The 14,936-nt window shown below is 43.1% G+C and overlaps 1 protein-coding gene across 4 annotated transcripts in view; it reads right to left on the reverse strand.

The window, feature by feature from the left end:
- The window catches only part of RAB26 (RAB26, member RAS oncogene family), a 704,373-nt gene extending 689,855 nt beyond the window's left edge, over positions 1 to 14,518 (reverse strand). For 3 of the 4 annotated variants that reach the window (XM_068244332.1, XM_068244331.1, XM_068244330.1), the window contains exons 1-2: positions 14,439 to 14,518; positions 11,103 to 12,101 (exon numbers count right to left, since the gene is read on the reverse strand). In XM_068244332.1, the coding sequence (XP_068100433.1) occupies positions 11,103 to 11,276 (174 nt within the window). In that variant the 5' untranslated portion in view covers positions 11,277 to 12,101; positions 14,439 to 14,518. Of the gene's footprint in view, positions 1 to 6,763; positions 6,773 to 11,102; positions 12,102 to 14,438 lie in introns of those variants that run through there. The other variant, XM_068244334.1, reaches the window with a different exon arrangement.
- Positions 14,519 to 14,936: the final 418 nt, after the last annotated feature.

The following is a 14,936-nucleotide window of genomic DNA, read 5'->3' on the forward strand; positions in this document are numbered from 1 at the left end:
TTTTTTCACAGCAGCTGATGTAGCTGATAGAGAAAACTGACCAAATGTGCAGAATCAGGATGCAGAATGTCAGTTTTTTTTCTGCACGTGAACAACATATTAAGTGTGTACTAGCCCATTGATTAACATGAGTTCTCAGTTTTTCTGTGCAGAAAACGCGCACGAAAACAGTCAAGTGTGTTCCCTGCCTCAAGATGTGCAGTTTAATCAATGCTATAAGCAGAATTAAGGCAGGTCTGTCTGTACAATTATTATTATTTATTGTATATACAAAGCGCCAACATTTAATGCAGCGCTGGGCAATAATTATATACGATACAAAGGATGACAAATGTAATGTAACAAGGGTATACAACATAGGACAAAGTTACAGTATATAGGCCAAACCGGGTACAAAATACATGATCATGTGATTTTGGCCTGGTTAAGTAGGTCTAGTAACACAAGTACAGGGCGGTCATAGGAAAGAAGCACACAATCGTGTAGGATACAATAAGGAAGGGAGGACCCTGACAAAGGCTTACCATCTAAGGGGAGGGGAGATGGACACACTATGACAATAATAAAATGCAATATATATACATATATATATATATATATATATATATATATATATATATATATATAGGTGAGAGGCTCGCAGGCCACGCTACCATAGGGGACCAGTAATGGCGGAAAGCCCCTCTGTTGAGGCCCATAAGCATGGATGAGTGAAACAGCTGTAAGGGCAGCCAATCTGGAAGAACCCCAGCACCACTCGCCTCTACCTAGTCCACGATCTGCCACCACAACATTGGTCACGCACGTATACCTGCACTGCTAACTCTGCTGCTCCTCGCATGCTTCCTTGCTTTGCTTCAGGCTAATATTATGATGATATGTGATGTTGGAGCCTGTTTTGGAAGTTGTCATAAGTTTGCCGTCCAGGCATAGATGTGATTGGTGTCAGGAACCAATAAAGTGATGTCAATTTTATCCAGAGTGCCTGCTAGTTGTTTCTCTACATGTTAAAATATATACAGTGCTGCAATTAATTTTTCATACCCCTGGCAAATTTTGACTTAAAGTTACTTTCATTCAACCAGCAAGTAATTTTTTGACGCGAAATGACATAGGCGTCTCCCAAAAGATAATAAGACGATGTACAAGAGACATTCTTGTGGAAAAAAATACTCATCTTTTATTTACATTTGAGAAAAAAGTGTCCAGTCCAAAATTATTCATACCCATCTTAACCCTCCTGGCGGTTAATTGTTTTTGCCAAATAGGCAAAAATCCTTTTTTTTTTTATTTCTTTTTTTTGTTTCATGTAAAGCTACCAGAGTGGTAGCTACATGAAACACCACTAGAGGGCGCATGTGTCCCTCTAGTGCGATCGTCGCCGGCATCTATAGCAAACAGGGGAACGCGTATATAACGCGCTCCCCTGTTTGGCTTCTCCTGTCGCCATGGCGACGATCGGAATGACGTCATGGACGTCAGCCGACGTCCTGACGTCAGATGTCTCCGATCCAGCCCATTGCGCTGCCCGGAACTCATTGGTCCGGGCAGCGCAGGGCTCTGGCGGGGGGGGCCCTCTTGCGCCGCTGCGTGTGGGCGATCGCCGCAGAGCGGCGGCGATCAAGCTGTATGCGCGGCTAGCAAAGTGCTAGCTGCGCGTACAGCATTTTAAATGAAGAAAATCGCCCCACCAGGGGCTGAGATATCTTCCTGCGCGGCATAGCCCGAGCTCAGCTCGGGCTTACCGCCAGGAAGGTTAATAATCAATAGAAAAGTATATTACAGCAATCAAATGCTTCCCAACTGGATTCAAGTCAGAACTCTGGCTGGGCCACTCCAAAAAGTTAATGTTGTTGTCTGCTAACCATTTCTTCACCACTTTTGCTGTGTCTTTTGGGTCATTGTCATGCTGAAATGTCCACTAGTGCCCAAAGGCCAAGTTTCTCTGCAGACTGCCTGATGTTGTCGTTGAGAATCCTCATGTGTTGCTCTTTTTTCATGATGCTGTTTGCTGTGATTAGGTTCTCTGGTCCATTGGCTGAAAAACACCCCCAAAGCATTAGGTTCCCGCCACCATATTTGACAGTGGGGATGCTGTTCTTTGGGTTGAAGGCTTCTCCTTTTTTTACGCCAAATGAAGGAACCATCATTGTGACCAAACAATTCAATTTTTGTTTCATCTGACCATAACACAGACCACCAGAAGTCTTCTTCTTTGTCAAGATGAGTATTTGCAAAGGCCAATCAAGATTTTGTGTGCCTTATCTGGAGAAGTGGCTTCCTCCTTGGTCTGCATCTGTGGAACCCAGCAGTGTGCAGTGTCCACTGTATACAATAAAGGAGCGCTGGTTATAGAATATAAAGAAAAAAAAAAGCTAATTCAATTTTATGCAAGCCACGATGTAAATAAAAGTATATATATATATATATATATACACACATCAATCTCCGCCACGGTAGAATCTGCCGATTAGGGGTACTGATAATATGCGCAATAAGTATGTGTACTAAAGTACCTCTCACATGAAGTTCCGGGATTCCTGCCGCCGTAGGTAGGTACTAATGTGCATGTGCACCCTGCACATATAATTGCTTCCAAGATTCCTGTCCCTGGACAGTAAATTAGTTCTGCCCGCCGTCCTCGGTCTAGCTGGATCTTCCGCACACACCAGCCAGTCTGTGCGCACTGTTCTTCGATGGTTTCCGGAGTCCCCGCTGACGTCACTTCCTCCAAGCGCCTTCCTGCGTTCCTCTGAGTGGATCCTCCCTCAATATGGACCAATGTTTATAAATAATTTGTTTCACTGCATTCACTTGTGCACAATATTTTAGGTTAACTTTCAAGCAGTGGTCTATGGTTTTGTCACGTACCCTCTTACTCAAGAGGTCTTTACGTTCAAGTCTGTCACTTTCTCTCTTGCTTTCTCTATAAGTTCTTCCTGATATCCTTTTTCAATAAATGTCTTACTTAATTCCTCCCTTTCTATTTTATATTCAATATCATCTGTCCAGTTTCTTTTTAACTAAATTGTCCCTTTGGTACATTAGTTAACCATGTGAGTAGATGGCAGCTGGTGGCCAATATATAACCATTTACATCTGTGGGTTTGCTATAAGTACATGTTTTGAATTTGTTCCCCTCTACAGTAGGAAGTAGGAGGGGACAGAATGGACATATAAATACGGCTACCAACCAGGAACAAACCACTGATCCTGATGAAGACGACCGTAGGTTAGTCGAAACATGTTGATCTAGACTAGGAGGGGCGCCCCAGAAGACCCTAGTATTACACAGTGGGGGTCCAAGTGGTTGGAATCTGTAAGAGTGGTTACTATCCAAGCCGGCGCCAGTATACCAGTGGGGGAACACAGGGAAGTATCTCGCTCCACTCAGAGGAACGCAGGAAGGCGCTTGGAGGAAGTGACGTCAGCGGGGACTCCGGAAACCATTGGAGAACAGTGCGCACAGACTGGCTGGTGTGCGCAGAAGATCCAGCTAGACCGAGGACGGCAGGCAGAACTAATTTACTGTCCAGGGACAGGAATCTTGGAAGCAATCATATGTGCAGGGTGCACATGCACATTAGTACCTACCTACGGCGGCAGGAATCCCGGAACTTCATGTGAGAGGTACTTTAGTACACATACTTATTGCGCATATTATCAGTACCCCTAATTGACAGATTCTACCGTGGTGGAGATTGCACAACTTTATATCCTCATTTTGGACAAATAATAGGCTACTAGACCAATATATTTTTTATTGTAAGAATATTATTCTATAATGATTATATTTTTTTATACAAGCAGGAGCTTGTTGATATGTCTATTGAATACTTGTCATTATCGTTACCAATTTTTTTTAAAAAAAAGGCATCAGGTAGCTCCCACAAGTGTGTATGTGGTGTGTGAGAGTGTACTACGTGTGTGTGTGTGTGTATGTATATATATATATATACACACACTTTTATTTACATCGTGGCTTGAATAAAATAAAATTAGCAGATTTTTTTGATATTCTATATCCAGTGCTCCGTTATTGGGTACAGTGTAAACTTCTTTTTGGCGTGTAGGGCTTGGGTACCCCCACCCAATATTGAGGAAGCAGCAGGAAGAAATTAAGTATTCATGTGGGCATAATATTTGTGTGATAAATCCCACCGACCATGTTTTGATTTTTATCAGTGCAGCACCACCCCCACTATAACAGTGTGCAGTGTCCGTTGGATTGTTGCCTTGAGACATTGCCACCTGCAAAGCCCATATTCGCCAGGATGGCCTTGGTGGTGATCCTTGGATTCTTTTTCACCTCTCTCACTATCCTCCTGGCCAGCACAGGTGTCACTTTTGGCTTCCGACCATGTCCTCTGAAATTTCCCACAGTGTGGAACATCTTGTGTTTTTTTAATAATACCTTGCACTGTAGCCACTGGAACTTGAAAACATTTAGAAATGGCCTTGTAGCCCTTTCCTGACTTGTGAGCAGCCACAATGTGCAGCCGCAGGTCATCACTGAGCTCCTTTATCTTAGCAATGACAGTCCACAAGCCAGCTGCAGAAAGCTGCTGTTTTTTACCTGTTGAGTTGATTAAAACAGCTGTTCCCAATTAATCAGGGTAATTAGGATGCTTTAGAACAGCTTAGACTATTTGGAATGGTACAGAACTTTGGATTTTCCCACAGACTGTGACAGTTTGTGAACGGTATGAATAATTTTGGACTGGACACTTTTTGCTCAAATGTAAATAAAAGATGAGAAATTGTTTTTTTTCCCCACAATAATGCCTGTTGTACATTGTCTTATTATCTTTTGGGAGACGCCTATGTAATTTCCCATCAAAAAATTACTTGCTGGTTGAATAAAAGTAACTTTAAGTTAAAATTTCCAGGGTTTGAATAATTATAGGCAGCACTGTATGTATCAGGAACTGAATCCAGGAGCCAGCAGTCATTTTTTTTAGGACCAGCTCCATGGGCAACTCTGAAAGATCTCTCTGGCCCATAAATCAGCCATTGGAAATATTGTGTGTGTACCTAGCTTTAGCCATCTGGATCTTGCATTAGAGAATATGTAAGATTACAGTGCAAACAATCACATAACAGCTATGATAGGCTATCAGTCAGCAAGGAAGCATGGCAGGCACTCTTTCCTCTCTATGCCCAGGTGGCTAAAGGAGAATAGGTCCCCACTGACTGGGAGTGAGCATGCATCTGTAGGTCACTGAGAAGATGCAGACATAGGGAATGATGCAACAGGTATATTCTTTTTCTTTAGCAAAAACTACAGTATTTAAAAAAATATATATGTATAATTGATTTAAAATGAAGCTCTGCTATAGCCAACTATAAGAGCATATCTGTACAGTGCTCAGTCCCCAAAAGTCACCCTAACAAGCAATCCGATCGTTAAAGTGTAACTGTCGGGCATAAAATCAAAAATCAATTCTTTATTTTTATCTGGTAAACAAGTAATAAGGATGCTAATCAGGCAATCCAAAAGTTAAAATCTCTATTACTATTCTTGTTTATAAATGATCATTCCCCATTTTACCTGACACTTATTTGGTACGTTGCCGCACAAAGGAAGTTGCAGGGCATGCTGGGTTGTCTTTTTTTGCTTCTTTATTTCCCCTCAGACTTAACTAATGTACAGAAGCAAAAAAGGACAACCCAGCATGCCCTGCAACTTTTTTTTTTGCGGCAACGTACCAAATAAGAGTCAGGTAAACTGGGGAATGATCATTTATAAACAAAAAAAAGTAATAGAGATGTTAACTTTTGGATTGCCCGATTAGCATCCTTATTACTTGTTTACCAGATAAAAATAACGAATTGATTTTTTTATTTTATGCCCGACAGTTACACTTTAAGGGAAACAGTAATTGAGCATGTATATGAAGTTTCAGGATGATCAGAACTTGCCAAAATTCACATATTTCACTTTAAAACCATGAGGCCTCATAGTAAAAAATATAAATGCACATACATAAATACACAGGGGTCAATTTACACAATTTACAAATACACACACACACACAGGGCAGCATGGTAGTGTAGTGGTTAGCACTCTTGCCCTGCAGCGCTGGGTCCTCGTTTAAATCCCAGCCAGGGCACTATCTGGATGGAGTTTGTATGCTCTTCCCATGTCTGCATGAGTTTCCTCCCACATGCCAAAAACATACAGATAAGTTAATTGGCTTCCCCCTAAATAGACTACAGACCCTAGACTACAATACATACAGTGGGTTGCCAAAGTATTCGGCCCCCTTGAAGTTTTCCACATTTTGTCACATTACTGCCACAAACATGAATCAATTTTATTGGAATTCCATGTGGAAGACCAATACAAAGTGGTGTACATGTGAGAAGTGGATCAAAAATCATACATCGTTCAAAACATTTTTTACAAATAAATAACTGCAAAGTGGGGTGTGCGTAATTATTGGGCCCCCTGAGTCAATACTTTGTAGAACCACCTTTTGCTGCAATTACAGCTGCCAGTCTTTTAGGGTATGTCTCTACCAGCTTTGCACATCTAGAGACTGAAATCCTTGCCCATTCTTCTTTGCAAAACAGCTGCAGCTCAGTCAGATTAGATGGACAGCGTTTGTGAACAGCAGTTTTCAGATCTTGCCACAGATTCTCGATTGGATTTAGATCTGGACTTTGACTGGGCCATTCTAACACATAGTTTTCAAATAATAGTCAGCGCTCCACTTCAAAATATCACAAGTCAAGATGCCCCTTGTGGGACAGCACTCACCCGTCCAAATTGACCACTGTGAGACTGGTCAAAGTAGGCTCTGATGTATTCCTTAACGATCTGCTGCCGGATATCCAATGTGTTGTACTTCAAGCTGAAGATCTTGTCTCACTCTTAATCCTTAGCATGCTGTATTTCCTCAGTGTGCCTCATAAATGAAAAGAGTCCATAGCGTAACTCCGTAAAAGTTAACAGATTTATTGAATAAAAAACTACTCACAAGCATGCAAGATAGTCTGGCGTTTAGAGTGTTTAACGGGCTCTCCCCCGTGCCTACTGGGTGTGATATTTTGAAGTGGAGCGCTGACTATTATTTGAAAACTATTTGAAGAAGGGTTTGGCTATACCCGTTTAGAGGCGCAGACACAGAACAGGAGAACTATATCTTTTCCAGCTAAACTCACCTCTCAGGGCTGGTGCACACCGAGCGGCTTTTTGGGCGTTTTCAGATCCGCTTGCGGCTGCGGATCTGCTTGGTCAATGTATCTCAATGGGGTGGTGCACACCAGAGCGGCAGGCGTTTTGCAGAAACGAAAAATGCCTGGGTGAGGCATTTTTTGGATTTCGGATGCGTTTCTGCCTCAATGTTAAGTATAGGAAAAACGCAAACCGCTCTGAAAAACGCCTGTTCAGAGTGGTTTTGCAGGCGTTTTTGTTACAGAAGCTGTTCAGTAACAGCTTTACTGTAACAATATATGAAATCTACTATACTGAAAACCGCAGCAGCAATCCGCAAAACGCTAGCAAAACGCCTCATAAAAATAAAAAAAAGCGTTTAAAAATCTGCTAGCATTTTGCGGATCTGCTAGCGGGTTTTGGTGTGCACCAGCCCTCAGAAGGGAGTTGGACTGTACTGTCAGATATTAGCAGCGCCGTTTTTCAACACATACATTCTAACACATAGATATGTTTTGTTTTAAACCATTCCATTGTTGCCCTGGCTTAATGTTTAGGGTCATTGTCCTGCTGGAAGGTGAACCTCCGCCCCAGTCTCAAGTCTTTTGCAGTCTCCAAGAGGTTTTCTTCCAAGTTTGCCCTGTATTTGGCTCCATCCATCTTCCCATCAACTCTGACCAGCTTCCCTGTCCCTGCTGAAGAGATGCAACCCCCGTGTATGATGCTGCCACCACCATATTTGACAGTGGGGATGGTGTGTTCAGAGTGATGTGCAGTGTTAAGTTTTCTGCCACACATAGCGTTTTGCATTTTGGCCAAAAAGTTCAATTTTGGTCTCATCTGACCAGAGCACCTTCTTCCACATGGTTGCTGTGTCCCCCACATGGCTTGTGGCAAACTGCAAACGGGACTTCTTATGCTTTCTGTTAACAATGCCTTTCTTCTTGCCACTCTTCCATAAAGGCCAACTTTGTACAGTGCATGACTAATAGTTGTCCTATGGACAGAGTCTCCCACCTGAGCTGTAGATCTCTGCAGCTCGTCAAGAGTCACCATGGGCCTCTTGACTGCATTTCTGATCAGCGCTATCCTTGTTTGGCCTGTGAGTTTAGGTGGACGGCCTTGTCTTGGTAGGTTTACAGTTGTGCCATACTCCTTCCATTTCTGAATGATCGCTTGAACAGTGCTCCGTGGGATGTTCAAGGCTTTGGAAATCTTTTTGTAGCCTAAGCCTGCTTTAAATTTCTCAATAACTTGATCCCTGACCTGTCTTGGACCTGTCTTGTGTGTTCTTTGGACTTCACGGTGTTGTTGCTCCCAATATTCTCTTAGACAACCTCTGAGGCCCTCACAGAGCAGCTGTATTTGTACTGAAATTAGATTACACACAGGTGCACTCTATTTAGTCATTAGCACTCATCAGGCAATGTCTATAGGCAACTGACTGCACTCAGATCAAAGGGGGCCGAATAATTATGCACACACCACTTTGCAGTTATTTATTTGTAAAAAATGTTTGGAATCATGTATGATTTTCGTTCCACTTCTCACATGTACACCACTTTGTATTGGTCTTTCATGTGGAATTCCAATAAAATTGAATCATGTTTGTGGCAGTAATGTGACAAAATGTGGAAAACTTCAAGGGGGCCGAATACTTTTGCAACCCACTGTACACTACACGATATAAGACATAAGAGTATGGTAGGGATTAGATTGTGAGCCCCTCTAAAGGCACAGTTATGTGACAAGACAATATACTCTGTACAGCACTGCAGAAAATGTTGGTGCTCTATAAATACTAAATAATAATCACACATACAGCTTTTCTTTGACATAGAAGAGTTGTTTAGCTGAAGTGTGATGTAAACAAATGACTGGATCGAATTGAAAAAATGAGAAAGAAAATGACGCCACCTGGAGGAAGGATTTGTCTCTACTTGCTATCCACTGGAGGTGATCATTATATTTACCGTTATCGTCATATATTTCTAAAGTGCTCTAATAACTATATACACTGACTGACAAGGGGTGCAGGAAACAAACCGAGGCAAATACCGTTGGGTACAAAAGCAGGATACAGTAAATGACAAGCACTCTGACAAAGAAACACACAAATTACAAGCCTAACATTTCAAAAGAAAATATATGCAGCATACACATTCTTGTGCATGCCTCAGTAAATGGCCATCAAATAGACCAAAGAAGAGATACGAGACGTCCCAGTTGTGGTTCGTTATACTCTATATGGCTGAATTGTAATTCTCTATTAGTAAAGTTGTTTTCCCTGTTGCATTTTATTGGGTGCAGTTCTTAGCTGACTGGATGATGTTGTTACATGTAAATTCCTTATATACAATTGTTATGGCAGAGTTAAAGAGACACTGAAAAAAAAATGATGATATTATGATTTGTATGTGTAGTACAGCTAAGAAATAAAACATTAAGATCAGATACATCAGTCTAATTGTTTCCAGTACAGGAAGAGTTGAGAAACTCCAGTTGTTATCTCTATGCAAAACAAGCCATTAAGCTCTCCGACTAAGTTAGTCGTGGAGAGGGCTTTTATCTGACTTTTATTATCTCAACTGCAAGTGAACTGTTTACTTTTTCTCTGCTAGAGGAGAGGCCATTACTTCACAGACTGCTCTGAAAGAATCATTTTGAATGCTGAGTGTTGTGTAATCTGCACATATTATAGAATAATGCAATGTTAGAAAAAACACTATATACCTGAAAATAAAAGTATGAGAATATTTTCTTTGCTGCTAATCTTCTAGGAATTATTCATAGTACACAACCAATTCATTATATCATATATTTTTTTCGCTTCAGTGTCTCTTTAATAATAATAATGCTAACATTTGTATTGCGATTTTCTCCTGTCCGACTCAAAGCATTCAAAAGCTGCAGCCACTAAGGCTGCTCAAGAAGAGGCCACCCTGCAGTGTTAGAAAGTTTTGCCCAAGGACTTCTTACTAAATAGGTAAAATAGCCAAAATTCAAATCCTGGTCTCCTACATCAGTACACTATCCAGGCACTACCAGTACACTATCCTGCCACTGCGGTGCAACTGTCTTACCTACTGGGAAACTCAAACAGTAAGTACAGCAGCTGAACAGTTAGCAAACCTTCCTTCCAGCACCAGTGTTCTAGGTCCATATTCCACCCAGATCACTATCTACATGGAGTGTGTATGCTCTCCCTATGTATGTGTGGTCTTATTATACCTGTAGGTTTTCTGTAATGCTTCCACAGCCAAAAATATAAGGCAGTTTACAACTTCCCACACAACATGGCACTAGTCTAGCTAGTGGTAGGACATAGGATTGTGAGTTGCAGGGAGTGATGAAAACTTTCCAGTTGTATCTGTTTTTGCATAAAATAACATAAAAAAAATAAACCTCCAGACCTCCACCAAAAAACTCAAATACAACAAATAGACAAAAAAATGCTCCATAAGTTGCAGTCATGTGACTGCTAATGTTGCTGCCTTTCATTGGCTCTGGAACCACAGCTTCTAATGCATCATCTAACTAATGCTAATAGGACTGCAGAAGGGGGTGTATCCTGGACTACTGATATAGCCTATGCTACACAGGTATACATGGAGAAGAGCTGTAGATCACGTGACTCTGAACTCTAAATGCATTTCAGAGATATGTGTGGGTGTTGTTTTCTTTTAGGCTGTTTCAAAATTATACAGGGGAGGGGCTAGAGGCTGAGTTGGTATAATTGGTGAAGTGCCCAAAGTTCATCTTTGAGAAACATTACACGTTTCTAAAGGCTGAAACGTGCTGCAGGGGTATCTTCCAACCATTGATGGTCAACAGTGACATAATTTAAGACTGAAGAAAGATTGTTTTTCTGCAATGGCAAATATAAACTTATGTTGACATGAACACTGGACAGACACATGCAACAAGCAATCCAGGGTCTCACCTTAAATGCGATATCGTAGAACTCCCCGCTGTTGCTGAGGGACGGGCGCCCTGACATCACCATGCCATTGCTGTGGCACTCGGTGCCCCCCTTGCCATTCGCCTTGGTGGCTGGGACACTGCATGATGCAGGGGAGCTGCTACCTTTACTTTTCTGACTCTTCTTCCTCGACATCCTCTGACGGATAGGTGTCGCTGTCAGCAGGGTGCAAGCCAGAGTGCTGAGTGGAAGAATACGGGGTCCCAGAAAAGAATGAGTACAGCTCTGCACCGGAGGTGTGCCTCAAAAGTCAACAGCAGGTATACGACTAGTGGAGCATTTCTCTCCTCTGCCAAGCTGCAGTGACACACTCTATTGGATATGACCGAACACCAAGAAAGACTGACCTAGATGAAAATAGCTAAATTAGTTCAGGTGCTTAAAACTCTAACACGGTCACCAATACACTTCTTGGATCCAATGCTCAGCTGTCAGAAGAGCCGTCTCTCAATAACTCCAATGCTTATGTGTCCAAAGTGCTCCCTTTCAACACAATCAGGCGTCCCAGCTACAACCAATAAAGCTCTTGTTGTCACAAATACAAATCCCCTCTTAGCATGAAATCAACTGTTCCGGTGTTTTGATGGTCCTTTCTGTAAGGCTTGCTCTGCTGTTTTCCACACTTGCTGTGTTGTCTTCGTTCTGCTCCTGTTTAGCTTGCTAAGCCCCTGGCTGTTCCTGGCTCACTCTTCTGTCAAGCTTTGCGTTCTGGTTTTCTCAGATGCTTCAAATCTATCTGTTCTAGTCTAACCTTTATGGTTCCTGCCCCCTCTCTCAGGCTTGCCACTCAACCTGCTCCTTGGCTTCTCACTCCCTCCAGTGCCAGCTCCTTCTAGTTTTTAACTATATGTGTGATCTCTGCAGGTCTCTGCAACCTGCTCTCCAGGCTGCCGCTTCTCTTTTGCACTCTGCTCAGTGCTGTTCTCTGTTGTCCTCGTCCGCCTTTATGTATTGTTCACGCTGTTCAAGAAAAGCCGAGTTTATTTTCTCCTCAGTTTACCCTTTGTCTTCCATGCAATATACAGTTCAATGCAAACATTAGATAAAGAGCTGCACTCTAACCCTGAAAATGATCTCCTCACTGATGAATGTTGCCTGCTTAGTTTTCCACTCTTCGCATAACAACCACAGCGGTGAATTTCTAAATCGTAACAGGGAGCTTTTCTGTCCTAGACTCATACACCTATTATTAACCCTTTCTCAATAGACCAATGCGCTTCTCAGAAAGTTCCAGGTACAAGACTAAATTGTCACCCCGTAAGCCCTGCCCTCCAGTTTTAAATACTGTTTCTGCTGCTTTACAGCCCTGCACTGAACTATCTCCACCAGGCATGAACCCTAGTGTTGGGTTTTCATTAGAAACTACATAATAATACTGATTTGAACTCTATAGTGAATGAACCCTCATTAATCAATCCAAGATTTGAGTTTTGCCTCTCAGTCCTGTACCTCAGTACAGAACCTTCCTTCCCCCCTAAATTACTACTCAGTTCTAAGCCCCAATAGTTAGCTTTCTTATCCCACTATGGCTCTTAAAATATAACCTCACTCCACTTCTGTCAAGCCCAAAATTTACATCTCACACTCAACTAGAACTCTTCAGCCTTCTTCTCTCTTTGGTCCTGGTCTTCAAATTGAAAGCTAACTTATTCCTGTACTAGACGCCTGAACCCTAACTTTAAATTTAAAGCTAACTTACTCCTGTACTAGACGCTTGAACCCTAACTTTTGAGCCTTTATGTCTGTCTTGTACTCCAATATTTCCAGTAGCTTAAAATCTGCACCTAAATATTTAGCCTTCACCCCTCTGCTCGACACACAAACATTGCGCACTAACTCACAGGATCTATACCACAAAAGCGAGGCCAGCACCTCAAGAGTTAGCACTCAACCCTGCACCCCAATATTTAGCCCTCATCCCTGCACCTCAATATTTAGCCCTAGGTGCAGAACCCAATATTTAGCCCTCACCCCTGCACCTCAATATTTAGCCCTAGGTGCAGAACCCAATATTTAGCCCTCACCCCTGCACCTCAATATTTAGCCCTAGGTGCAGTATCCAATACTTAGCCCTCAGCTCTGCACCCCAATATTTAGTCCTAAGTGCGGAACCCGAATTTAGCCCTCTGAACCGCATCCCAATATTTAGCCCTCAGCCCTGCACCTCAATATTTAGCCCTAGGTGCAGTATCCAATACTTAGCCCTCAGCTCTGCACCCCAATATTTAGTCCTAAGTGCGGAACCCGAATTTAGCCCTCAGCACCGCATCCCAATATTTAGCCCTCAGCCCTGCACCTCAATATTTAGCCCTAGGTGCAGTATCCAATACTTAGCCCTAGGTTCCTGCATCTAATATTTGGCCCTAAGCTCTGCACCCCAATATTTAGTTCTTAGTGCGAAACCCAAATTTAGCCCTCAGCACCGCACCCCAATATTTAGTCCTCAGCCCTGCACCCCAAAACGTAGCCCTAGATGTGGCACCCAATATTAGCCCTCTGTCCTGCACCCCAATAATTGAATGTCAGTCAATAGTTAGTCTCAGCTCTCCATACCAAAACAAAGCCTCTAGCTCTGCAACATGGTGGTTAGCGCTCAGCCCTTTACCCAAATATGGTGCCCTTTTTCTTGAACCCCAATACTTGGTCCTAAACCCTCTCTTACTTGTAATTATTGCTCAGTTGTCCATCAAAATAACATATACTCAGCCCTGAACCCCAATAGTTACACTAAAGCCCTGAACCCAAAAACCTGTCCTTCAGCTCTGAACCCCAACACCTGGCCCCCAGCCCTGCCCTCCAATGTGGTGTAGTGAAAAATTTTGCTACCCATCATATTTTGCAACTTGCCATAGAGGACAGTGTATGGCTGTGTAGGCGTGGCTCCTCTCTGTTAACACGCCTGTAATTTTTTGCAACCACAGATCCCATTGAGCTAGAAGGGGGATTGTTCCCTCCAGGGGGGGTTATTAGTTGGGCAAGAGGGGGGATTGTTCCCTCAGGGGGGGTTATTAGTTGAGCAAGAGGGGAGGGTTCTGTGTGAGAATAGGGTTTGGTTGGGTTGCATTTTCTGATACAGATAGGTTAAAGTCAATGGTTAGGTTGCATTTTCTGATAGCTATACCTATAAATAAATGCAACCGGTTGCAAAATCTGATAAAGTTGCAAAAAATGTCACCACATCATCATCCCTGAGCCTAATAGTAGTTATCCCTCCGCCCTGTACACCAATGCTCAGCCCTGACCCCTGCACTCCAGCGCCCTCCCTGCCCTCTTCAGCGCTGCAGACAGGTGTTGTACCCCTATAGAAGTTCTCCTCGTCACGTTTCCGGTGCGCGCCGCGGCGCCTCTCTCCACTCACCTCTCAGGAACCGGTAAGCAGCCCTGAGTAGAGGCGTGGCCTCGGAGTCTAGTGACGGCGCTGCTGGCCAATCGCCGCTGCCAAGCTCTCCCGACTACAGCCAGTGTGAAAGCTGCCAGCCAATCAGCGCTAGCCAAAGGCGGGGCTATTCAAAGCAGAAAGGACAGATGTTGCTTCTCGAATGCCCCCCTTCAGAGCAAAGCAAGCTCATTGTCATCCGTGCTACACAGACAGCAGCATCCATCCGTCCCTCCCCAGCTCACCTCTTCCCCTAACCTCCACTCGCAGCATCCCCTTCCAGCCAATCTAATTGTGTGCAGCCAGAAATAACAACAGCGAGCTCTATGCTGCTTTATGGCTACATTAAATAACATGTCAGGCATCTTGCTATGGCTGGCTTGTCCTAACTCTATTTCCGAGCCCTGCAGCAGACACAG

Source organism: Hyperolius riggenbachi, chromosome 7 (genome assembly GCF_040937935.1).
Source record: "Hyperolius riggenbachi isolate aHypRig1 chromosome 7, aHypRig1.pri, whole genome shotgun sequence".
Classification (NCBI taxonomy): Eukaryota; Metazoa; Chordata; class Amphibia; order Anura; family Hyperoliidae; genus Hyperolius; species Hyperolius riggenbachi.